The sequence below is a fragment of the Cherax quadricarinatus genome, chromosome 38 (assembly GCF_038502225.1).
Source record: "Cherax quadricarinatus isolate ZL_2023a chromosome 38, ASM3850222v1, whole genome shotgun sequence".
Taxonomy (NCBI): domain Eukaryota; kingdom Metazoa; phylum Arthropoda; class Malacostraca; order Decapoda; family Parastacidae; genus Cherax; species Cherax quadricarinatus.
In genome coordinates this window covers 5,266,662-5,293,929 of record NC_091329.1, presented here as the reverse complement: position 1 = coordinate 5,293,929, position 27,268 = coordinate 5,266,662, and the positions used below count along the sequence as shown (strand labels likewise).

At 41.1% G+C, this 27,268-nt stretch overlaps 2 protein-coding genes across 3 annotated transcripts in view; one reads left to right on the top strand and one right to left on the bottom strand.

The window, feature by feature from the left end:
* The window catches only part of LOC128692837 (E3 ubiquitin-protein ligase RNF14-like), a 43,061-nt gene extending 42,216 nt beyond the window's left edge, over nt 1–845 (bottom strand). For both annotated transcript variants that reach the window (XM_053782349.2, XM_053782350.2), the window contains exon 1: nt 708–845. The gene's annotated coding sequence lies outside the window, so the exon portion shown is untranslated. The remainder of the gene's footprint in view (nt 1–707) is intronic.
* Nucleotides 846–8,272: 7,427 nt separating this feature from the next.
* Nucleotides 8,273–27,268, top strand: part of LOC128692959 (reticulophagy regulator 3) — a 123,679-nt gene continuing 104,683 nt past the window's right edge. The window contains exons 1-2 of the mRNA XM_070092034.1: nt 8,273–8,538; nt 13,527–13,685. Of these exons, the coding sequence (XP_069948135.1) occupies nt 8,321–8,538; nt 13,527–13,685 (377 nt within the window). The 5' untranslated portion in view covers nt 8,273–8,320. The remainder of the gene's footprint in view (nt 8,539–13,526; nt 13,686–27,268) is intronic.

Sequence of the window (27,268 nt, the reverse complement as noted above, 5' to 3'; positions counted from 1 at the left end):
AAAAAACATTATCAACACTCTTGCACTTACTAATTAAGGCTAATTTTTCTACAAGATGCCAAATTTTTGTGTCAAAAATTTTCACTAATGCTGGAGATCATAAGATTCATGTCAGACATTACCACACTAAATACTTATTCCTGCCACTACAAACTTAGGTTTAATTTCCTGTATTTTTTAATAGTTCCAATTCCTGTAATAATTCCTTTCTAATTTAGGAAGCCTAGTCTGACTGAACCATGGGGTCAATGAACCCAGAACCAAACCAATTTTTGGTAGATATTCCCATTAATATCGTGGATGAGCAACAAAGTACTCATCTCTCTCCATAATATTAACACTAGCTGCCAATTCCAGTCACTACAAAACTGCCATTAAAAAAACGTATACCGTATATGCATAACCTAGTTTAACATAATTTGTCATTATCTACATGAACCATACTAATTTTTATCATATTCCATCATATATTGGTTATGCATGGCTTGTCGTACCTAGATCCACTTAGATTATATATTACCAGAACTCAACATATGCAAGCAAGGTCTCAGCCCCTCACCCAGGAATGCATGCTGCCAGTGCCAGACTTACCACTCGTGGGCCACTCTAACTCACCCCCCTGGGGCAACCAACCATCAAGTCACACTCACATATACTCTACCTGGTTGTGAGTAAAGAGATAGTAATGAGAGGAGCGTACAATATACCTTAGTAACGAGGTGTGTGAGGTGTGTGCTGGGTGGTGTGGGTCGGCTGCTGGTGTTTACACTGTACGCAGCTGATGCAAGCACTACCAGCCTATACTCTCTTGCAACACCTAACTCAATCTTATTTCTGGCAAATTGACTCTTAATATTGCACTCTGAGCTGTGTAGCTGTTATAAACGATGACATGCGAATTGTTTTTTTCATGCGATATGTTGTGTCATTTCCATTATTTTAATGAATATTGTATGAAAGATATCCCCTTCCTGTCAACCTACTGCTAAACTAACGACATATTTTTCTGTTATAATGATAAAAGTGCCTCCAGCTCTCTTGCATATACATGTGTAATTATCAAACTGCTGAACTGAGAACACATATATATATATATTTTTATGCGATATATGGCATCAATTCCGTTATTTCAATGAATATTGTAAGAAACATTTCCCTTGCTGTCTACCTACTGTCTCCGGCTCTATTGCACATACAGGTGTAATTATCAACATGCTAAACCGAGCGGCATTTTTATTATAATCATAAAAAAATGCTAATCCCGTGGCAGACCTAAAGCACAAGCTAGTTCATCAACTAACTTATATTTCAAAATTTCGTATTTGTGGCAGTGTCAGCTGTACAGCAACACTGGGTTAATATAAAACAAGATTTACAGAAAAAAATCCATAACTCATTTTATAGACAGTAATATAAACCTATTCAATAGTTCTCTGGGTATGTATATGATTTAGGTATATAACAAATACTGTCAATAATGATACATAAACCAACAATTTATATTTGTAAAGTGTGGATTTCTGTGATTTTATTAATTCCTGAGGCTTAGTAACCTAGGATAACCCAACAAAGTCATTGATTGTGACTTATTTCCACTGGTGGGTCTGTGTAGGTCCTCCCCCAGGATGCGATCCACAACAGTCAACTCTCATTGTTATTACTATAACCTGCTTACACTCCTGGATGTTGGGCTCCAGTCCTTGGACCCATCGTCAACCAATATAGCAGTATGTCACTGATGTCATCAAGGTCTGTACACGTTGTACATGTACATGAGGCTGGTGATCAGAAAAAGATGTAAACTGATATTACATTAATAGTATACCTGGAGTTTACCTGGAGAGAGTTCCGGGGGTCAACGCCCCCGTGTAAAATGAGGTTGTATAATGTGCCTGTGTAATCTTTTGCGTATCACTCACATGATTTACTTAGAGGTGCATAATGAAACTCAAGTGATAGCAGGAGATAGGAGAGATGGTTAAGCAATATGAAGTGGCTGACCACGTCACCCCGCTGTTATACTAGGCCTAAATAAATTTAAAAGAAATTACTGCAGGAAGAAAACTTTGCCACCAGGCCCGTGGCCTGGTGGCAACGCTGTCGCTTCACACGCTGAGGGTCCGGGTTTGATTCCCGGCAACCTGGAGAGGGTTTCGGGGGGTCAACGCCCCCGCGGCTCGGTCTGAAACCAGGCCTCATGGTGGATCATGATCTGATCAACGAGGCTGTTACTGCCGGCCTCACGCAAACTGACGTACGAACCACAGCCGGGTTGGCCTGGTACTGAATTTAGGTGTCTGTCCAGTACCTTCTTGAAGACAGCCAGGCTGTTGGTGATCAAGGGTAGAAACATTGGGCGTGTTTTCTTATACTGGTTGTCCATGTTCATCCATACGGCATATGCTGTCAGTGGCCCTGAAACCCAACAGAAGAAGATCCATCAGTGAAAATGGATACCTGGGTGTTAGTCGGCTGGTGTGGGTCGCACCCAGGGACAAAATTGACCTAATTTGTACGAAATGCTCTGCACAACGAGCGGCTTTATACATAGTAGTATGTCATTAATGTCAGCTAGCCCTGTATACCTTGTACATGTACCTGTAGAAAATAAAAATATTATTATTATTACTACTACTACTGTTGCTGCTACTACTACTACTACTACTATTATATTAACAGCTTAAAGGACCCGAGTTCGAATCATGGGTGATACAAGACTCATGATTCACATCCCCGTAACATCTGCTGCTCCTGCTCACTTAGCTGTTCTTGTAAATAGATAACTTAGGAGTTACTGAAACCACGGTACGAGTGGGGCTTGAACTCACGGCAAGTGAGTCGTAAAATGCTAGGCCAACGCGTTATTAGACTTCGTGAGGCATTCTAGGAAATTATGATCATAGCTAAGCGCTAAACCCACAAGGGCCAACATTCTAGGAGAGAGGACGTTAAATCCTTAGTGGTAATAAATCGTACTACTCGACTTTCAACTCTAATACGCGTCTGGTTCTCTTCGTGTTATGGTTTGGCCTCCTCTCTTAATATATTATTAAACCTCATCTCAAGCCTGTACACCGAGTTTATTCAGCAAGAGGTGCAGCTCTTTCAGTGCATATACACTGAGAGTTGACTCTAATTCCTATCATTTCAGCAGACGGGAGAACTAAGGGCTTGAAGATAGCAAAAATGTGTCTGCTCAGTTTGTAAGTTTTAGATGAAATTACTACTCCAGTGATAAAAATAAAAACATAATTTTTAAAAGGATGGACCGGTAAGCCAGCGGAAGGCCTCGGTCACATGACCAAAAGCTCCAGCTGTGGATCATCATCTGAATAAGATCCGCATCAGGAAACACTTGTCCTCTTTCCTGACAAACCTAATCAAGCAACCAATCAGTTGAAGTTAACAGAGAAGAGTGGGAATGAACTGGAACCTGGAATGAGAGACGCCCACTTGATTCATTATTATTACATTCATGGGAGAGCGCTAAACTCGGTGAGGGCATACAGCACCTGTAGAATGAAAAAAACGATTAAGTTTGATCAAAGGAGAGAGAGCACAGGTCTAATTCTTTAGATCAAGAGCCCCCTCATCGGCATCACGGACCTCGCTTAAGGGCGCTTGCCTGTTCTTCATGTGTATGGATGAACCACTTACCTTTTTCCTTCTCATATCTACCTTGCACCTCTTTCACTTCCTCTATATCCTACACTAATCTTCGTTCCCACCTAACCAAGAAAAGAGTGGCCAAGGTGTGGACACCCAAGGCATACTTCCGTCTTCTTATGGACTTTCAAGACAGGACACACACACACAAAAAATAGGCCAGCAATGCAGTGTGACTTTTCGATGCTTCCACCTTTTACATACAGAAGTAATTTCTTTTTTAACTATTTGGAAAGATGACGTTTGATGCAGACAGCATCGTCTAATCAGTGTATTTACAAATACAAAATGCCATGACAAATTTTGGTTCAAAAATATATGTATCTAATTGGCACATTAGCTACAATTACTTAATGATAGTACAGATATGGAGATAATAACTGTGAAATGGATTGGTAAGAGCAGTTTTAAGAAAAATACATCATATACAATTTTTGTATTTAAGCACAGGGGTTATGATTCAAGCAGTGAGGTACAGTCTCCTAATTCAGTGGTAAAATATATATTAGACAGCATAAACATTAACCATTATTACTTAGATGTGTGTTGTTTGTTAAATTTATATTTGCTGTCAAGGTGAATACCAAAGATTTTTTTCTCTCATTTTGTCTTTCAGTTTGTGTATTATTTCTTTATGTGTGCGTTATTGATCTTCAGGTTTAATTCCAGTCGGTAAGTTTATTTAGGTACAAGTACATGTAAGTACAATTATCATGCACAGTAACATAGGATAACCCGAAAATGTCAGATATATAGTGACTTATTTCCATTGCTGTATTTTTCATAGGTATGCTTATTTGTCAATGTAACGGAGGATGCGGTTAGTTATCTATGGTTTATTTAGTCTACAATATTAGCGTACAATACCGAAAAGATGAGAAATATTTAGTTTCTTAGTAGTGACATTTGGTTTATAGTGGGGCAGTGTTTTTTACAGCAGCAGCAGCAGTGACCCATCCATTTACTAGCCTGACCCAGCAGTGGTTAACCTGACTGAACGAAAGACATGCATATTATCCATAGAGGGAGCAGAATTTATTATTAAATACATTCAAGTATAACGGTATATGCATTATCGTAGGCAGGACCCGTTACTGCAGCTTTCATGTAGTTACCCATAAAGATTTTACAGTTTTCTTTAGTAGTTTGTTTTTGTCCTCCCATCAGCTGATTGGTAGACAACAATCTTTGTAAACAAGAAAATTGAGCTCGCTTTAAGATAAGATTAAGATTTCTTTGTTAATAAGCGGTTGTATTAGCTAAGAGCATCAAGATAGCCTTCATAACATAACATTTCTGGGTTACTTAGAAGTATTATCATTATTTATTTATTATTATTATTATTATTATTATTATTATTATTATTATTATTATTATTATTATTATTTTTATTATTATTATTATTATCAAAACTTAGCGCTAAACTTCTTATAAATAGAATTTCATATTATCATCATCATCATTATTGGTCAATATGGAGTTTAGGACCTGACCAGAACTTATACATTTTATGATCAGGTACAATATTATATATATTATGTATACCCTGGCAACAATTGTATTTCTTACGTAAATTTATAACTTAGGAGATATTAGAAAAATTATACATTTTTTGTGGCATGAACTGCACGTCACAGCCAATCAACGGTTAGTATTGAGTTGTGTAACATGCCGAGCCAATCACAACAGCGTAAACAAATAGGCATCGAACGTAAACAAAGGAGAGACATCCCCCAAATCTACTACTGTCGGAGTAAGGTTAGGTTATGTTAAGATGATTTACGTTGGATTAACATGGGTTAGGTCAAGTTTCTTAATCATTTCCACAAAATAAATCTGCATTGCACACATAATAATGGAAATTTTTAAGGAATAAATTATCGATGACCTCAGATCAAGAACTGAACTCAATACTGACCAATAATAATAATAATAATAATAATAATAATAATAATAATAATAATAATAATAATAATAATAATAATAAAATGCCCGAGAAACGTGGAATGGGAGGCAAACAAGGAAAGTCCAGGTTCCTTGGATCTAGAGCCCTTCGAGCAGGGATGAGGCAGTGATGAGTTATTTGTGTGTACTCACATATTTGGTATAAAAGCATCTTACGAAAATCAGAACAAGGCAAAAAACTACTTAAACTTTTACCAGGTCAACCGAAACCAGCACGCCTGTATGGCCTTCCTAAGACACACAAACCTGGCATCCCACTACGGCCTATCACTTCGGGCATAGGGAGTGCACCACACAGACTAGCCGGCCACCTTGCCAAATACCTTTCAGCGCTTCTGGGCACTATCAGTCAAGCCCACCTCAAACATTCAGGTGACCTTCTCTCCCGAATTTCCAACCTGAATGTCAAAAACAAAAGCATGGCTTCCTTCGATGTCACAGCCCTCTTTACCAACGTTCCTACTGACGCTGCAATCAACATTCTGAGACAGAGGCTCACTGAAAACCACGACCTCCCTTTACCTCTTCTAGATTTCATCGATCTAGTGGAACTGTGTGTTAATTTCAACTTCTTCAAGTATCAGGACAACTGTTACAAACAATGCTTTGGGATGGCAATGGGCAGCCCGCTCAGTGCTGTGCTTGCCAACCTCTTCATGGAAAACTTGGAGACAGAGAAATTCAGCACCCTCATTCCCAACACCGTTACCTGGCTAAGATACGTTGATGATATATTGGTTTTCTATCCAAGACGTCTCAATATCCAGGCCCTTCTCAACAAGATCAATGCAGTTGAACCATCAATAAAGTTTACACTTGAACTCGAAAATGATGGCAAACTTCCTTTCCTCGACGTTCTACTGTGCAGATCTCCCGACAGTGACAAACTTCTCTTCAAAGTGTATAGAAAACCTACCAACAAGGACGATCTTATACACTTTTATTCACACCAAGATACCCGCACTAAGAGAGGAGTCCTCATTGGCTTCTTCTTGAGAGCTCTTCGCATCTCCAGCCCTTGTTTTCTAGAAGAAGAATGCACTTACATAACACAAGCCTTTACACGTCTTCAGTTCCCATCTTTCTTCATCCGAGATTGCAGACTCAAGGCACAAGCTATCCTCAACAAACCGCCCATGGAACAGCCCCCTAAACAGTTCATAGTACTCCCATGTGGCGATGTTGCCACGAATACTCGCCGGGCACTTGCTATGAGTAACATCAACGTTTCCACCATAAACACATCCTCTATCAAAGACCTCACTACTAAACGCAGCCCCACACCTCTAACTTCTACAGCAGGCGTCTACACTATCCCCTGTGGGTTCTGTCCCAAGAAATATGTAGGCGAGACAGGCAGAGATCTTGCAGTCCGCCTGAATGAGCATCGAAATGCCTCTAACAGAGACGATGTAAGGTACGCCTGTGTCCTCCACAGAGACTCCACGGGGCATTTGATGAACTGGAACGAGGCACAACTCGTTCTCACCGAACCAGACCTCAGACGCCGACGGTGCCTAGAAGCCTCACTAATCACCGTCACCGACACTATAGAACGCAACACTGGAAACTACAAAATTTCAAAAACATTGGCATACATGATACTTAAGCAGCACCAACCCAACAACACAGGAGTCACATGATTTCATCGTCTACTGGTCCTCATCATAGGCAGAGGTTGTTTTGATAAGGACCTGCCTCGCATGGGCCAGTAGGCCTTCTACAGTGTTCCTCCATTCTTATGTTCTTATGACATTCCTCAGGTCACGTGCGTCACATCTCACTCTCCGCCTATATATAATGTCTTTCTACCTCTGTATGTTAGAAGTGATCAAGGTCCCAGGACCGAAACGTTTTCTAATAAATATGTTATAGTGTTTGCTTACGTGTCTTTCTAAACCAACTCACATATTTGTTGTTGCAAGGGTCGAGTCACAGCTCCTGGTCATGTGTGTGTGTGTGCGCGTGCGTGCCCGCTCTTGCACGCACGCACGCACACACACACACACACACACACACACACACACACACACACACACACACACACACACACACACACACACACACACACACACATATATATATATATATATATATATTATTGTAACCACGGACGAGTGGTATTGATCAATAACAACACTGCGTTAGCCAAGGATTCGAACCCATGTTGTACTGGCCTGCCTCATGGTCCTGTGGTTTAAAGCGTCATGTGGTTCTCGCTTACCATGAGGCAGGCCAGTACAACATGGGTTCGAATCCTTGGCTAACGCAGCGTTGTTATATATATATATATATATATATATATATATATATATATATATATATATATATATATATATATATATATATATATATATATATATATATATATATATATATGGTTGTAGGGATGGAGTCTTAGCTACTGGCCGTGTGTGTGTTGTGTGTGTGTGTGTGTGTGTGTACTCACCTATTTGTGGTTGCAGGGGTCGAGTCTTAGCTCCTGGCCCCGCCTCTTCACCGGTTGCTACTGTGTGTGTGTGTGTGTGTGTGTGTGTGTGTGTGTGTGTGTGTGTGTGTGTGTGTGTGTGTGTGTGTGTGTGTGTGTGTGTGTGTGTGTGTGTGTGTGTGTGTGGCCGTTTTCTGTATGATGTTTGTGCGCAGCCGAGCTGAGAGCTCAGTGTTGGTCAGCTGGTGCAACGAGATAGTCATGGCTACCTGGAAGGCTGCCTTCCTCAGGCTCTGGCCCTTTAAAAGTGACACCACTGACGCCCCTGCTTCCCACTGTGGCAGGAAGACAGAGACCAGGAAGATCACTAGGGTGCTGGGGCCCTGGGAGGCATATATGGTGACCCTACAGTCTGTGCTCATTTGGGAAAAGCCAGGAACGAGTGCCTTGGCTGTAGTGGGAGTGAACGTTCTCTTTTGGTGAGACAATTGTCTTTGTTATGATTGACTATATCTCCCCCCCCCCACGTGGTTGTCTTTGTTATCATCACCCACGTGGTTGTCTTTGTTATCATGACTACATCATCCACGTGGGTCCCTGACCTACACACTGATAAAGTCAGTATTGTTGACCTTAACCTAACATGAATTCGTCTAAATCATTCTCCAACCTCGATGCCCTGTCAGGGGGGTGCTTTGATGATTCTGGAAAAGGGCTCATGATCCAAGGAATTACAGCTAACCTGCAAGGACCCCAGTGGAAACAAGTCACTTGATTTCTTTTGGTTGGGTGGGTTATCCTAGGTAATTTACACTATGTATGGTAATTGTACTTGTGTGTACCTGTGCCCAAATAAATTTACTTTTCTGGGATCATACCTGATTACCCAAAGCCAAAACTACTAAGAGTAAAGTGCTACGAAAACCCCAGTAGAAATCACGTTGAATTTTTTATTAATTATTCTAGTAAATTGATAAATGTTACTGTATATAAAGACAATTGTAATCATACAAAAATTGTGTATAATTGTACCTGAGAAAAATAAACCTGCCCTTACCATTACCCAGGAACTGTATGGCACCGACAAGTTTAGTGCTTCCCTACAAATACAAAATGTGTATAATAATGGTCAGTGTCAGTTTTAATCTCGAATAACGAGACGCGGTAAATAAAAAAATGAGGCCACATAACATGGGGTTTCACCTAGGAAAGATAATGTTGTATTGCCTTGTACTGGGATGCTGCAAACCTGTTTGCTTTCCTCTTAGCTAATTTAGAGCGCTGACCCGTGCTTTTCTGGGGCAAGGTGCGATGCCCTGCTTGATGAAGGCTCATGTTACCTTGTGTGCAAGTGTAAATTGTGTATCAGGAGTGAATTGTGCACCAGGACTGACTGAATAATAGTAACTGTGTGTGTGTGTGTGTGTGTGTGTGTGTGTGTGTGTGTGTGTGTGTGTGTGTGTGTGTGTACTCACCTATTTGTGGTTGCAGGGGTCGAGTCTTGGCTCCTGGGCCCCGCCTCTTCACCGGTGTGTGTGTGTAAGGTGTTTGTAGTGTGTGTGGAAGGTGTTTGTAATTGTGTGTGTGTGTGTGTGTGTGTGTGTGTGTGTGTGTGTGTGTGTGTGTGTGTGTGTGTGTAAGGTGTTTGTAGTGTGTGTGTAAAGTGTTTGTAATGTGTGTGTGGTAGGTGTTTGTAGTGTGTGTGTGTGTGTGTGTGTGTGTGTGTGTGTGTGTGTGTGTGTGTGTGTGTGTAAGGTGTTTGTAGTGTGTGTGTGTGTGTGGAGGGTGTGTGTGTGTGTGTGGAGGGTGTGTGTGTGTGTGGAGGGTGTGTGTGTGTGTGTGGAGGGTGTGTGTGTGTGTGTGTGTGTGTGTGTGTGTGTGTGTGTGTGTGTGTGTGTGTGTGTGTGTGTGTGTGTGTGTGTGTGTGTGGAGGGTGTGTGTGTGTGGAGGGTGTGTGTGTGTGTGGAGGGTGTGTGTGTGGAGGGTGTGTGTGTGTGGAGGGTGTGTGTGTGGAGGGTGTGTGTGTGTGTGTGGAGGGTGTGTGTGTGTGGAGGGTGTGTGTGTGTGGAGGGTGTGTGTGTGTGTGTGTGTGTGTGTGTGTGTGTGTGTGTGTGTGTGTGTGTGTGGAGGGTGTGTGTGTGTGGAGGGTGTGTGTGTGTGTGTGTAGGGTGTTTGTAGTGTGTGTGGTGAGGGGTGTGTGTGTGTGTGTAGGGTGTTTGTAGTGTGTGTGTGGTGAGGGGTGTGTGTGTGTGGTGAGGTGTGTGTGTGTGTGTGTGTGTGTAGGGTGTCTGTAGTGTGTATGTGGTGAGGGGTGTGTGTGTGTGTGTGTGTGGTGAGGGGTGTGTGTGGGGGGTTGAGGTGTGTGTGTTGGGGGGAGGGGTGTGTGTGTGTGTGGGTGGTGAGTGTTTGTGTGTGGTGAGTGCTTGTGAGTGTGTGGTGAGGGGTGTGTGTGGGGGGGTGAGGTGTGTGTGTGTGGGGGGGTGAGGTGTGTGTGTGTGGGGGGGTGAGGTGTGTGTGTGTGTGTGTGTGTGTGTGTGTGGTGAGGATGTGTGTGGATGGTGAGGGTGGGTGTGTGGGTGAAAGTTTTTTGTTTTCCTAAAAACTTGCATTTTTAACCATTTTTGAGTGGATTTTCAAAATTGCTTAAAATCACTCCACTTTTATTATTTTATATGCTGATTAAGAATATGTTAAAAATAGATAATTTTAGCATGATAAAGGCTTGTTTTTTACCCTCTGATTTCATGGAAGTATGCAACCCTGTTAGAGCATGCCAACATTCTCATCAAAACCTATCTAACCTTCAATGAAAGCTATATATGTGGGAAATTTTTCTTATTTGTGGGAAGTAATTGATCAAGCAATGATTTCCCATTTTTATAGAAAAATTTTTTTTTCTCCCTAAAACCATATTTTGGAGTGGTTTTTCAAAATTGCTTTAAATCACTTTACATTTACTATTTTATATGCTGATTAAGAATATGAACTTAAAAAGGTAAAAAACAGATCATCATAGCATGGTATGAGGCCTTTTTTTCCTCTGATTTCATCAAAATGTGCATCCATGTTAGAGCATGCCAACATTCATTAAAACCTATCTAACCTTCATTGAAAGCTATACGGCATGTGAAGTATTGTGCTGTATTTTAAACTGAGCACTGTTCATATTTCAATGATTTTAGTGATGAAGATGTTCCCTATATTCCAGTGGTTTACTAGTGCTGGTACTTATAGTATATATCCCTACCTGCATTCACATAGACGGCATCAGCTCTTTTTGCATGTGACCTTTGAAAATGGATGGTACAATACTTTACACATTTATCCAATACTTAAGGTGGCTAGGAGTATTAAGCATAAATTTATGATATAAAGTAATAACCGTAACCAAACTTTCAAGCGAGTCAACTCATTAACTAGCTAAGGAAAGCCAGGTCATTAAGCCTGTGATGAGCCAGGAGCTACTAATCCATTAAATGATAGTGATATTCTCTTCTGCTCTATTAATTTGACTCAGCCTATGTATATTTCAACCTTCTTTCAGCCCTGCAACATCAGTGTGGAGCATAAGCCTGTTAAACATTTTGTACTGTAGTAGGATAGTTGATTTTTTTTTTTCCTGTTTCATGAGCACACAGGGAGAAAGGTATCTACTTCTACAGAATAACACTTACATTCATTATATGCTTTGTTTTCCTGCACCTTTTTATACAGTAGTTCTTATGCCTGCAGTGATTCCTTTCCAGTTGAAGAGGCCTGCTTCAGAGCCATGCTGCAAGGGCAGTAATAAAAACAACTTTTATTTCTACAAGTTCATGATACAACTTACAGACCTAGCTGACATCAGTGACATACTATATAGAAAGCCCCTTGTTATGCAGAACATTTCGGGCAAATTAGGTTAATTTTGTCCCCAGGATGCGACCTACACCAGTCAGCTAATACTCAGATACCTATTTACTGCTAGGTGAACAAGGACAGCAGGTGTCTTAAGAAAACATGCCAAAATGTTTACACCCATACTGGGGATCAAACCACGAACCTCAGTGTGTGAGCTGAGCGCGCTACCAACCGAACATTAATATTAACAGAGGTACGGTAATATATATAGGAATGAAGTCAGCTGATTGGCCAATGGGTGTTTACATTCACTTGAGTATTTTTGCATCAAGAGAATTAGTGCATCATTGTATTTTTTTAAGACCTGGAGAAGGTACCTACATACAGTATATACACATTCAATATTTTTTTTTAGAATACAGTGGACCCCCGCATAACGATTACCTCCGAATGCGACCAATTATGTAAGTGTATTTATGTAAGTGCGTTTGTACGTGTATGTTTGGGGGTCTGAAATGGACTAATCTACTTCACAATATTCCTTATGGGAACAAATTCGGTCAGTACTGGCACCTGAACATACTTCTGGAGTGAAAAAATATCGTTAACTGGGGGTCCACTGTATATATGAAACTTGGTTTAAGAAACAATGTAAAACATGCAATAAGTTTTTCTGAAATATTTATTATTGATTCACATGAAAATAATTAGAGCAGTTTAAGCAAGTTACTCTATTTAATTTCAAATGGACTTTAATTTTTGCGGTACTACTGTATTGTGTACTGTATTGTGATAAGATGGACCATAGGGAAGAGACAGGTGGCCGGTAATAGTGATGGTTGTGGACAGAGAGTGTCTTGCTGTATGATAGCAGCAACTAATAATTCTGTAACCACAGGACCTTGTTTACAAATCAGTTGACTCAGTTCTAGGTCTAAATTTAGGTTTAAACCTTATGATTAGGTTCCCAGAAATGCTTTCTGTTGTGCCTACTTTTATATTAAATTATGTATACCAGCTGTTACTCCTATTTGTGGTTCATGAGAAATAATTTTTTTTTAATATAATTTTAAATTTTTTGTCCCACATTTCAAAAGTTCTTTAAATCGAGGTTTGCTAAATCAAGGGTTTACTGTGGTAGCATTTATTAGTTGGTAAGAGTGTACAGCCTCTCCTCACTTAATGATGGAGTTCCATTCGTAAGACCACATCAGTAAACGAATTCGTCGCTAAGTGAGGAGCATACTGTAATGGTAGTGGGTTTGTCAACCATCTTTGATATTGTTTTAATATCACCTTTGCATCATTTATAACATTTCTGGTATATTTTTAAAAGTTTATACTGTAGTGTACTGTATATTGTAATAAACAGATAGGGAAAATCAGCTCAAATATACATTAGGTATGCATACTGGTCAAGAGAGCCCATGGTAAGTCCGAGTCGTCGGTAAACGAGTACGTCGCTGAGTGAGGAGAGGCTGTACTTTGAACTTCAGTAAATCTCAGGTGTTGCAATACAGTATTTATTTTGCAGGAAGATAGAGTTCATGTTATGTGTAATTCCTGGTGGTGTGCTTAATTTGTAAGGTACATGTACTGATGCATTCTTGGATGTGTTTGTTTATAGGCTGCTGGTATGGAGTGAACTACGAGTATACTTCGTAGTCACCCTGGCAGCACTTGCTGTGTTTCTTCACCAGCAGTGGGTTCACACTATCTGGCCAGAGATCCGTGTTCCCAAGCCAGAACCTGATGATACCGAAGACTGGACTCCTGTGCATCCCAGGTAGGTAACTTGGGTCTTTGGTGTTCACCTGTATGTAACTTTGCATTTCCCTGGTTTAGGCATCTAATGTGACCATATTGGGCAATTACAACCTTGCAGCCATCAGTGTTATGTTTTTGCTGGGGTGCAGTCTGCTTATTTTAGTACAGTCCTACCTTTTTTTTACAGTTGCATGTTACTCATTGATGTTGTTTATACTGTACAGTAGTAGGCTACAGCACCATCTTCCTAGTGTAAATCCATGAACTTCCTGATTCGTTGGCATGTCCCTAAACTAAGTTGTAACATTATGTCCACATTTCTTTCCTTTTCTTTCCCATGCTTCTATACAAGCATTCTTGGTTTCACAGCTCATGATTGCCAAATCTTAAATATAACCCTGCACCATAGCAAATTACTGTATCTCTTTTTCAAATCAATAGTTCCCTCGTTCCTCAAAAAACTTTTTTTATTTAACTTTCTGAATCCCAGTCATAGCTTCATCTTCAAGCAGAGTATAATGGCTTGAATGAAATAGCAACCATGGACATAGAACATTCTTTTTCTCTCGTACTATATATCCATGATTGGTATATAGTATACATCCCTTATCTAAGTAATTGTAATCTGTCACCATTAAACATTATTTTCCTTTGCATACTGAAAAATTTTGCTGATATAAAAGGTATGTATTTTTATTGTTTTACTGAGGCAGCTTTCATGTTTATTTTTGTATTAGTCAGTAAAAGATGAGTATGCCTATAGATACCTTTCATGTATACATGTGTATTAGTGCTGGGTAATGTAATATGCATCTCACATAAATTTCATGATTTTGTATAATGTAAACTGTGCACAGTCATTATCAGGTAAAAATCAGAAGTAGTTGGGCCACATATCCTTTATCCTCCTCATTCAGTATCAACTTGTAGTTAATGTTTCTGTTTATGTCTGCAATGAGGATTAGCAACAGTAAATGTGTTAGGATCATGCATTGTGTTGCTGAAATTTTTGCATAAGGGGAATTACCAATAGACCTCTGGCTGCCTTCCAGAGAGAACTGAGCAGATATCTAAAGTTAGTACTCAGTCAGCCAGGCTGTGGTTTGTACTTGCGACTATGTGCAGCCACCAGAAATGGCCCTGAATGATCAGGTCCTGATCCATCAAGGAGGAGGCCTGGTCAAGGACTGGGCCACAGGGATGTTGACCCCTGGAACACCCTCCAGGTAGACTTGACTATTTTTGTTTAGTCATTCATTGTGATCTGTCTGTTAGAAATTTGGATATCCATTTTCATACTTTTCTTTTAAGCCTTTTTGCCACATATTACAGAGAAATTTATTTTCCAAGTTATTTTTCCACCATGCAGACACTGTCAAGAAAAGGTTTTTCCACGACTGGCGCTAACTAATTATCACGTTAATCAAATTCAAGCTAAACACCAGCCAACTCGTGTTTAGCCCATGAAGTGGAAATGACCTTTTACAACAGGGCTATACAAAATTATACCTCATTATATTTACAAGTATGCAGACTTATTGATGTACATGTATATCTTGATGGGCCTGCACACCATGGTAAACCCACAAACTGGCCCTTGGGCAAGACCGGTAAAACCTGAGTGTTTATTTTATTGTGCAGTTCCTAAGACCTTGCAGGTAATACCCTGCTGGAAAGGCTGGAGTCAGTTACAAGAAGCCACTGAAAGATTCACCATCTGACTAAGGCCTATGTTAGGATGCCATTTCTTGATGAATATAAATTACAACTCTAGGCTGTCCACAAACATCCTGAGCACAATAACATGCAGAGAGCTCCAACTCAACTTTATAGACCTGAAACAAATTGGGATTGATACAAGATGCCCACATTGTGTTTTAACTTTCTCCCTTAACCCCTGGTCATAGAAAACCGCTGTGGAAAAAAAAAGCATGATTATGAATGATACCCCCACTGATTATCTTATTCTCTTTCAGGGAGAGAATAAGGGAAAGTAGATTTGTTCAGTTACTTTGTGATCTGAAAGGGTTAACACCTATGTCATATATCTTCAGTGCACACAAGAGGCCTAATAGCTGTACCTCAAAACCCTCGATGGACATAAGAGCTACAGGTCAGCTCTCTCAAGAGACCTATCTACTATAACTCAAACTTTTCAAGAGGTTCAGGAACTATAGATCAACAATTTCAAGACAAATATTTATTTTCACATGATACAGTACTGTACAATGTTTGTACAGAAATGGGTGACATTTGGTTGTGCGTGCAGAAAGCCCATGGTTATGCAGAGCATTTCCGGCAAGGCCTAGGAGTTTGGGAGTGAACACATGCAAGTTTCTGTAGCTTACCATCCTCAAAATACCAGGCTCTGTCGATCAATACCTGCAAGAGGCAGGAGAGCTGTAGATTAATATTTCCCAGGTGTTATAGGAACCCAGTGGGTTTAGCACTTCCAGTTTTAAAAAAATGTAAACACCCTCAATAGGCCCAAGAGCTATAAGTAAAAATGTGAGAGGAACCACTCTTCTTTAGTTTTTGTATACAGTACTAATTACAGATTGGTTTTCAGGGGAGTTGCTTTCGTGGAAACCAATTGAATGATTTTAATGATACTCAAACAAGTTAGTCTGCTAGGCCAGGAGATAGCATCATGCACCAGCACAAAGTTAGTAACTGATATGAAGGACCATTTTCAGATAATTGCACAGAAACTAATATTCCTGTTTATTTAATAAAATTACAAAATAGAACCATTACAGTCCAAAATCACTGAAAATTTGAAATTTACTCTAATAATAACACACATGTGCTGAGAGTTTGAAATTGACCAGCAGCATTCTCCAGCTATATGGAAACCAGTATACTAATTTGTTTAATAAAATAAACAAATTGGGACATAAACAGATCACTAACAGTGTGAACCATCCAGTTATTGGATGGAAACCAATGATTTTCATTTTTTAAAAATGTGTTGGTAAACTGACAAATTTGGACCTAAACAAATGCACAAGATGCATCAGTATTTAGAAATTTGAAGTCATTCACAAAATTTGTTCTTAAGTTATTGTGCAGAAGAATACACAGGATTTTTTTTTTTAATTAAATTCACAAATTGGCACTTGCACGGCTCAATAACATTCCAAGTCTCCTCTCTAGATATGGTATACTAGCATTGAAAGTTTTAAGCTGATACAAATAAGTATTCAGAAACTATGGATGAAAAACTAGGAGAGAGGAATAAATCTAACAACCACCATAGGTATCCTTATTCACCGATGTTTAGTAGTAGAACAAAATGTCTACACACAAGGCTGTATTGAGCCCTGCTTCCCAGGAGTTCTTATAGAATATGTTAGCAAAATCTTCCGTGGAATTGGAAAGGGTAAAATTTTCCCTACAAACAGAAATGGGAACTATATGTTCCCAGTGTGGTAGACCATCCCCCCCCTTGCCCAAACCTCTACAGAGCCAGATGCCCACACCAACCCCATGAATCAACAACAGGCTTTCACCAGACCTAGAAAATGCTTTGTATGGTGCCTAGAACAGTTGCCCAGCAGGCTGTGTATGATGAAGCCAAGTGTCCTGGGTAGAAAATAGATTAGTCACTAATGTTCAAGATGTGTCGAGTGAAACATTCGTACTCCATCAAGGCCAGCGCAGAAGCCCAGGGACCAGGGTGGTGGTTGTTCATTCAGTATGTTTCAGCATTCCTGAGCACCAAGATTGATAGTTGGATTCAGTATGGTGTTTATATTCTTGATGCAGCTGTGACATCTGAATTTAATATATTGTTGCTCACGTTCTTGAATGCTCAGTCAGTTATCCCAATTCACTATGTTGTTCATGGTACTCAATGCAGACGTCTAGTACACAGTATATACGTATATAACATAATAAAATATGAGTTGGTGAATACTAACCTAAATCTGTTGAGTATACACAGTTCAGTTTACAGGCTAATAGCTGTTATCTTACTTCATTTTATTTTGAAGCCCTGCCTAAATTAAGGTCATTAATAAGACATAAGCAACACCTGGGTATCTTTATTAGAGAAGTGTTTCGCCTTCACAGCAGACTTGATCTATCTAATACTGAGGTATTAGGATGGCGATTTATGTACTGGAGCCAGATGAGAGGTGCAGCAGTTGAAGACATCGTCACATGTGAATAGGGCCCATTAGTGGAAATAGTCAGGCCTCTAAGTTAGGTCACAGATTTAGCAAATGAGTCGCTGAAAATGAGACATGCCGCAGTTAAAGACCAGGTCATAGGTGGGACCCACTAGTAGAAGTAGATTATCAATAGAGTTGTATATTGTGTGCCAAAATTCCACGTTGCCATTGTGTTAGACAAGTATTATTACATCAGAAGTGTACAATACCGACAAACTGGTGAATACAACGTGTGCAGGACCTGGGTATTATTATAGAGAGGATACCCAGGTGTTGCACATGCGTTATTCACTCGTCAACTTATTGGTATTGTATTCCTTTGATATAATGATGTTTGACACAGCAAAACCATGGAATCTTAGTATAGGGGATATGGTCTACAACTCTGTTGCTAACTTCTGGCCCACTGGATGGGCTTTAAACTAATTCCACTCGTGGGACTTTTCCACCTGTGACTGTCTTCAGCGGCCGCTTCTCTCCCCTACTTCTACAACTCCATAGATAGCCTCTGATCCACTGTATGGGCCTTACCGACTTCCACTAGTGGGCCCCACCCACATGTGATGTCTTTAATTGCTACACCTGTCTCCAGGTATTAGATTGATGAGGGCTGTTGTGCAGGCAAAACTCTGCCAGTGAAGATACCCCCTTGTAGTACATGTCTTATTCATCATTTTCATCGTATTGTATACGGTTGAAGAATGAGACACTTCTGCAAATTTGGGAAACTTCATAGAGGAAACGTTTCGCCAGCCAGTGGTTTCAGTCCAGTACAGAGAATAACAAGACGAAGATGAGTATGAGGTAATCAGTCCCTCAGTCTGAAGTTGATGTGTTCGGTACATTTCTCAAGATTGATGGACTGAATATATCGACTCCAGGCTGATAGACTGATTACGTCATACTCCTCATCTTCCCCTGTTATTCTCTGTATTGGACTGAAGAAACCATAGGTGAGTACACAGATACTCATTTACTGATGTGTATACAGGGTTAGCATGTATGAAATTTGCCAATTTCTGTCACCGAGCCCGTGAGTCAAACTCTGTTCCTTTTGGTTAATTCGAACACTTTATCCGTCTCGCTAGTGTTATTTACTGCGGCCAGATGGTATTGCAACAACGTAGACGTGTGCAGTTTTTTCCTGCAATACGCCACGCTTGGTCCGCCTGAGTTTGGCTGGTGATGCATCTCGGTAACCTTGACGATGTGCGCTCCACCAGTGACACACCTAATGGCGTTTGTCTGTCAAATGGCGTGTGTGTGGTCAGAGAATGTGCTTTTTTTTTTAATAAAACTAAGTACAAACACTGTGCAGCTACCCTATTCTGTAAGAGTTATATTGTGGGAACAAAAGCTACCTGTATTTTTCTGTTAAATTTCATCGCACAGGATATGTTTCATACATACATAAATGAAAACAGTCGGCCTGAACTGGAAATTTTTAGTAGCACGATATCGTCAAACTTTCCGTAGGAGGGATGGAGGCGGCCTGTGATGAGCTCGTCTCGGTTTTGATTCGTTTTTATTTTGCACTCACGTCTCGTAGGAAGTAGCCATTATTTCGCTTTTGTTCACAGTTGAATTCACGAGCTGAGAGCTGATACCCTACTTCATCTATCAAAACCTGATCTCTCAAAGTATAATACTAGAATGCAGTCCACAGCACTCGAATAACATACAGGTAGCTGGTTTAAGGAGACGTACATAAACATCTCTCAGTTTGGGAATCATCCCTGCGGGTTTAGTGCTACCTCATTGAAACAAGAATATAATATTTTCAAAAGCTCTGAATGATTGTCCCCTCAAGGAAGGTTCCTTGATGTTGGTGAGGGGCTCTTGATTTAGGGAATTGGATCTGTGCTCCAGTTCCCCGAATTAAGCCTGAATGCCTTCCACATCCCCCCCCCCAGGCGCTGTATAATCCTCCGGGTTTAGCGCTTCCCCCTTGATTATAATAATAATAATCTGAATGATTGTAAATGAAAAAGCTTTTTAAATCCCACAACTTTTTACCGTGTCGTCTGTAACGGTGATCTGAGAGTGGATCACTTGAAGATTCTTAACCCCTAATCATAAATAGTCTGACTGGTCGCTTCCAGAAGTCACCGCCCCGGCGGCTCGGTCCCAGACCAGGTCTTCTGGTTGCTGGCGTGATCACTCAAGCTGTAAGTGCCCGATGCCCGCAGTCCAGCGTGTGCACCACAACCTGGTTGATCAGGAATTGTTTTGAGGTCAGAGACCTCAAAACCGTTCGTGATCGCGATGAATAGCCCGCACTGCGTGAAATTCAGTGGTTCCCCCTCAAGAAAACCAGCAAAACATATTTACGCGTTTTATTCACTTCAATTAACATAATCTAACCTAACCTTGTCCCAACATGTATCTAAAAATTAACACAGCAATCAAACCTAATCTTGTCAAATTTTACCTATCTAAGAATGTGGATAACTTCGATGTGGTTGACTGAGAGGATGTTGGGGGGGGCGAATTTATAACCTAGTAACGTTGATAATGTTTTTGTTGACTGGCAAGACTCACGAAATCGTAATGACACGATTGCAAACAAACCATACCACGGGCGGGATTGAATCCGCGGTCAGAGAGTCTCAAAACTCCAGACCGTCGCGTTAGCCAGTGACTAACGCAACGGTCTGGAGTTTTGAGACAGACCGCGGGTTCAATCCCGCCCGTGGTATGGTTTGACTGGCAAGTATGAAGTTTTCAATATCTCGAGTAAGAGCTGATCAAGATAATTAAATTAGGCTAACCTTATCATTAATAAACTGGATTAGAATTGATCGGCATCAGTAAATTGAGCAAACTAATCAGCATCTATTAATTGGACTAGAGCTGTCAGCATTAATAAATTAGGCAAATGCTGATCATGATTTTTTTTTTCGAGTCGAGAGCTTCTCAGTTGCCACGTGCTAATTAGCAAGAAGCTAAAACGACTTGGTGCTCACATTGAGCTAATTTTATCACCTAAACCAATAATCCTAGTGAGATGCACGAGTTGAACCCAACTGTCAGTACACTGTTTTCATTGTTAGGAGAGTTGGCTCGACACTTCACTAGACGAGGAATGTTGTGAAGGCTACAGCCACGAGGGCACGATGGCCTGACAATAGTTATTGTCCTGGTCATAGAGGGGTGTCATATACCGACAGGTATGTGAATAACGCACAGGTGCATCGGTAGGAAATTTATTATGGAAACGTTTCGCCCGCTCGAAGCTTTGTCCGTTCAATAGAGACAAAACGGTATATAGTTATTTAATAGGCAAAACCAGATTAGTTGTAGAACCCACTGATGGTCATAGCCTGGAGAGAGATGTGAGAAACTTAACGGAAGTCAAAACTTCGTGTTTTAAATGACTGTGTTAGACGTGGCAATTATTGTTGACTCCATACATTTCGCCTTAGCAAATAATTTTCCTAAATGACCAGTTTAGCTTCATGAGGTATCCATAGTATTTTGGTGTATGATGTAGATGTTAAAGTTATCCTTATATGTATACTTATGCCAAGCTTAAAAAAGTCTACATTTAGTTTGGTTACCGTAAATTAATCATCATGTATGTATAGTTAATTACCAATAAAGATATAGAGGGGAGGCTTACGTATAGTAGTAGGGAACGTTTCTGTCCTTCACTGAAGCGTTAACATGTATTACCAGGTTTTCACTAAATCGTTGCTCATCGAAGCCTCGGTATCTACACGTATTCTGTTAAACTGGAGGACGAGTTGGGTCCATAGGGTGCTTGTGTTTCCCAAATATATCTGCCAAGTGTGACTCTTATTCAGTGCGTTCTCACAAATGAATGTTTTCCCACGAGTTGCAGAGCGTATTAAACTTAGCATCAGACTCGTGGTGGAAAACAATTTTTATGTTGGTTGAGCCAAGTCTCCTACGTGGAGCCGGTTAGTACTCTCCATCTCTTACATAAACATAGCATTCTCTCGTAGGTTAGGTTGATTTAATAAACGTAATCTTACCTAACCTAATCAGAGCACTAACAGAATGCCATACCAAGGAGGATGCTATGTAAACAACAAAAAGGCACAATACCTTGACTGGAACAATACACAAATTCCCCCACGTAGGAGGAAGAAGCTTATGATGACGTTTCGGTCCTACCTGGACCCATTGACTAGTCGCTTTAGTTAACAGTAGTTAGGTAAACCCGTCGGAAAATTCACTTTTTTTCGGAAGTTGCTTTATGATTGGTCGACGCTGGACCGATCATTAAGCAATCTATGAACTATGGCCTAGGTTTTAAATATTCATTAATATGTTAACCTTGCCAGATGGTCAACAGTGAAGTCTTTCCTTGGGCTGGTCTTGATCAGAGAACTCGACAACACTCACAGGAAGTGTTGTCACATCGCAAATTATATAATGCTAGTGTTTGAGGAAGCAGCATCCTCAAAAGTGGAATTCTAAATTGTAACAAGTAATGTTACCTCACCTGTATGACTCAATAATATTATTTCTTCTACGAGTACATTATATAATTATTACAGACCTAGCTGACTTCGCTGACATACTATATAGAAAGTCCCTGCTTATACAGAGCATTTCGGGCAAGGTTAATCTTGTCCCCTAGGACAGGATGCGATCCACAACAATCGGCTGGCACCCAGGTACCTACTTACTGCTTCAAGGTGAGCAGGGGCAGCAAGTGTAAGGAAACATGTCCAACGTTTCACTCGTGCCGGGGATCGATCCCGGATCCTCGGTGTGTGAGCTATCAACCAAGCCACGAGATTGGTTGATAGCGTCATGCTATTAAAATTATAGTGAATGATGCCTGGATGCAATAATAGGTTTAATATGAACAGTAAAAACTACTACGCACTTACGCCGCTACACATCTGTGTGGGTGGGGGTATGTGGGAGGGCCCGTTAGTGTGGTACAGTATATACTTCGCGTATCGTGACGGTGGGGGTGAGGGGAGGGGAATGGTATGTAACACGCATATAGCGTGGGAGGGAGGGGAATGGCGGAGTGTGGTATATGCCTGGAGTATAGTATGAGACAGGGAGGGGGTAGGGGGAAGTGGCATATAGCTTGTGTATAGGTTAAAGGGAGAGTGGTGAGTGTGGTATATACATATATATTGTGCGTGTAGTGTTAGGGATATTCACTGTATAAAGTTCATTACTTAAGGTACAAGTACCTAGTGTCTGCATTGTTTTGCAAAACAATTGTTGCTTTGGAAATTAACCCCGAAAGTTCTTGCCAAAAAGCACCAAGAGATGATCTACGTTTTTTTTTTTTCCTTCATTTTAGTGATTGAAGTTTACGTTAAGTTAGTGTCTAGTTTTTCAGCCCATCCTCACCACCCATGGTAAGCCTTCAGATGTGAATGTTACCCGGGCTGACCCAAACACTGCGCAGCCAGACATGTCGAAGCCATTTTTTTAATGTGTTTATTCAAATAACCCGAGCATTGGAGAGAGGAACTTACGATGACTGAAAGTAATAAAACCTGTACAAAACATACATACCCAAAACCAGATTGTTTTCCCAAGACGTTTAACATGCATAGCTCATCACTTCAGTTTATCGCGCTTAAAACCCTCGAGGTCAAACAAACCAATTTCCTTAGAAAGTTCCTCTTCCTGATTTTTTATGACATTATAGATATATTAAAGTATCTTGGCTTTTTATGCGTTTTTTTTCAGTTTTCACCAAAACTAACTTAGCAACATAGCCTTGCTAAACATTTGTATAATACAATCATGCCTAATCAAAGATCAGCCTAAATTTAGTTAGCATCAGTGATGTGTATTAATTTCTTGATATTCCAACTGATTTTCGCAATTATTACAATATATATATATATATATATATATATATATATATATATATATATATATATATATATATATATATATATATATATACACGTAGGTAGTAGGTTGGTAGACAGCAACCACCCAGAGAGGTACTACCGTCCTGCCAAGTAAGTGTAAAACGAAAGCCTGTAATTGTTTTACATGATGGTAGGATTGCTGGTGTCTTTTGTCTCTCATAAATATGCAAGATTACAGGTACGTCTTGCTACTTCTACTTACACTTAGGTCACACTACACATACGTGTACAAGCATATATATACACACCTCTCTGGGTTTTCTTCTATTTTCTAATTCTTGTTCTTAAGAACATAAGAAGGAACACTGCAACAGGCCTACTGACCCATGCAGAGCAGGTCGGATTATCCCAATGACCCACCCAGCCTGGTCATCCCCACTCAAGGATGGAGCACTGTACCAGACCCAGCAGCACAAGCTGTTCTTGTTTATTTCCTCTTATCTCCATGGGGAAGTGGAACAGAATTCTTCCTCTGTAAGCCATGAGTGTCGTAAGAGGCAACTAAAATGCCGGGAACAAGGGGCTAGTAACCCCTTCTCCTGTATATATTACTAAATTTAAAAGGAGAAACTTTCGTTTTTTCTTTTGGGCCACCCCACCTCAGTGGTATACGGCTGGTACGTTGAAAGAAAGAATATATATATATATATATATATATATATATATATATATATATATATATATATTATTGCTAGGCACTGAATGTTTTGACAACTTCATGGAAAGGTTGTAAAATCAAGGTATTGTAAGGAGTGGTGTTCCTGTAATATTTCAGTTAAGGAGTCGTGGTCTGGGATTTGGCAGCTGGGTTGACGATCTTCAGAACCATTAACGCCCACCCCTCCCTACACACACACACACACACACACACACACACACACACACACACACACACACACACATGCAACACACACACACACACACACACACACACACACACACACACACACACACACACACACACACAGGATGTTCCAGAGATTGGACACAGTAACAAGGGGACACAGTTGGAAGCTGAAGACACAGATGAATCACAGGGATGTTAGGAAGTATTTCTTCAGCCACAGAGTAGTCAGTAAGTGGAATAGTTTGGGAAGTGATGTAGTGGAGGCCGGATCCATACATAGCTTTAAGCAGAGGTATGATAAAGCTCACGGCTCAGGGAGAGTGACCTAGTAGCGATCATTGAAGAGGCGGGGCCAGGAGCTCGGACTCGACCCCCGCAACCTCAACTAGGTGAGTACACACACACAACACACACACACACACACACACATTGCCAGACTCACACATACACTCCCCCCCCTCCCCCACCGACATCTCACTCCTTCACCTGATCCCGCCCCTCCCTCTTTCACCCTCCCCCTCCCCACCTCTCCCTCCTTCCCCCTCTCCCTCTCCCACTCACCCACTTCTCCCTCCTTCCCACTCCCCCTCCCCACTATCCCCCATAGCCACAGTTCCTCCACTACCTCATCCCCCCCCACACTCTGACATACACAATACTAACCTAACATACAGAATTACATAGGTTTCCCACTCTGAGGCAATCAGGATAAAACAAAAATGGGTTGCCAGAGAGCAACAAGAAAAACCAAGGGACGGGAGGAGGAAACTGCAAAGGAAGATTGGGCAGCAGAGCTCACAAAAAGGGAACATGAATGGGAAAAGAAACTAGAAGAACTTAGCATGAGAATGGAAGAGAGGATAGACATGGAAAGCAGGAAGTGGGAGGTGCAAATCAAAGCAGCAGAGGCCAGGATACAGAGTTTAGAAGAGGAACTGAAAAATCTGAAACAGCCTAAAGAACTAAAGAACATTTTGGGATTGACAACAGAGACTGCTACCTCAGCCACAAATAAGGGGACTGTAGGGAAAGAAGGAGCAAAACTGCATGTAGAAGCTCAATCAGTGGAGACTGTAGTAAATGAAAGAGCTAAGCTATATGTGGAGGCCAGGAAAAGCCGAGAAGGGAAAATGACAGGCCACTGAGCCCAAGTACATTAGCTAGTGAAACTGAAGAAAGGAAAGCTGCAATGGAGGAAATCAAATTGAATGAGGGGATGAATAGGGATATGCAGTGGGAGAATGAAAGGGTGAGGTCAGTCTTTGTGTATGGGCTCCAGGAAGTTGAACGGGAAACATATGAAGCAAGAAAACAAGGGGGAAAAAAAGCAATTGAAAGCATCATGAAAGCAATAGGAGAAGACGACATGACCCAGCTGGAAAATTTTCGGAGAATAGGGGGGTTTGTAAAAAAAAAAAAAAACCGGCCAGTGAAAGTGACCTTCAAGGCAGAATCGACTCGGAACAGCATCCTGCAGGAGAAAGCACGATTAAGGGACATGCCGGCATACAGGAAGGTGTATCTCGACCGTGACAGAACACAAGCAGAAAGGCAGAAACAGAGAGAGATGGTACAAAGGCGAAAGAAGGAAAGAGAGGGGATGGAGAAGACAGACAGGAGATCCCAGACACAGGAAGATCAAATACAGCCTCCCTCACAACTTCCTATAGAAGCCTCCCAACCAGGTCAACCCCAATGCAACCACTCTAAACCAAAACACCCATGCCACATCCAATGCCCCCACCCACTGCATTACAAACTCCACCCCCACAGCAACCACCCATAGTTCCTTATCAGGTCTCCCACTTCCCCAACCCCAATACACCTCCCAGACCACAATCTTAGAAAAGAAGTTGAAGGTGTGGTATACAAATGCCGATGGAATAACAAATAAGTATGAGGAGTGGCACGAAAGAATCAAGGAGACATCCCCAGACATAATAGCACTCACAGAAACAAAACTCACCAGAATAATAACAGATTCAATCTTTCCATCCGGATATCAAATCCTCAGGAAAGACAGAGGGAGGAGAGGGGGAGGAGGAGTTGCACTGCTCATTAAAAACTAGTGGGGGGTTGAGAAAATGGAAGGAATGGATGGCACGGGCGAAAGGGACTACTTAGTAGGAACAATCCAGTCTGAGGGACATAAGGTGATAATTGCAGTAATGTACAACCCACCACAGAACTGCAGGAGGCCAAGAGAAGAATACGATGAGAGCAACAGGGCAATGGTCGACACACTAGTCGAGGTGGCCAGGAGAGCACACATGGGGGGAGCAAAGTTACTAGTTATGGGTGATTTCAATCACAAGGAGATTGACTAGGAAAACCTGGAGCCCCATGGGGGTCCCGAAACATGGAGAGCCAAGATAATGGATGTGATACTGGAAAACCTCATGCATCAACATGTTAGAGACACTACCAGAGAGAGGGGAGAGGATGAACCAGCAAGACTGGACCTTGTATTCACCTTGAGTAGTTCTGACATCGAGGATATCATGTATGAAAGGCCCCTGGGAGCTAGTGATCATGTGGTTCTGTGCTTCGACTACATAGTTGAGCTCCAAGTGGAGAGAGCAGCAGGAATAGGGTGGGAAAACCAAACTACAAAAGGGGGAACTACTCAGGCTTGAGGAACTTCTTTCAAGACATTCAGTGGGAGAGGGAACTGACAGGAAAACCAGTACAAGAAATG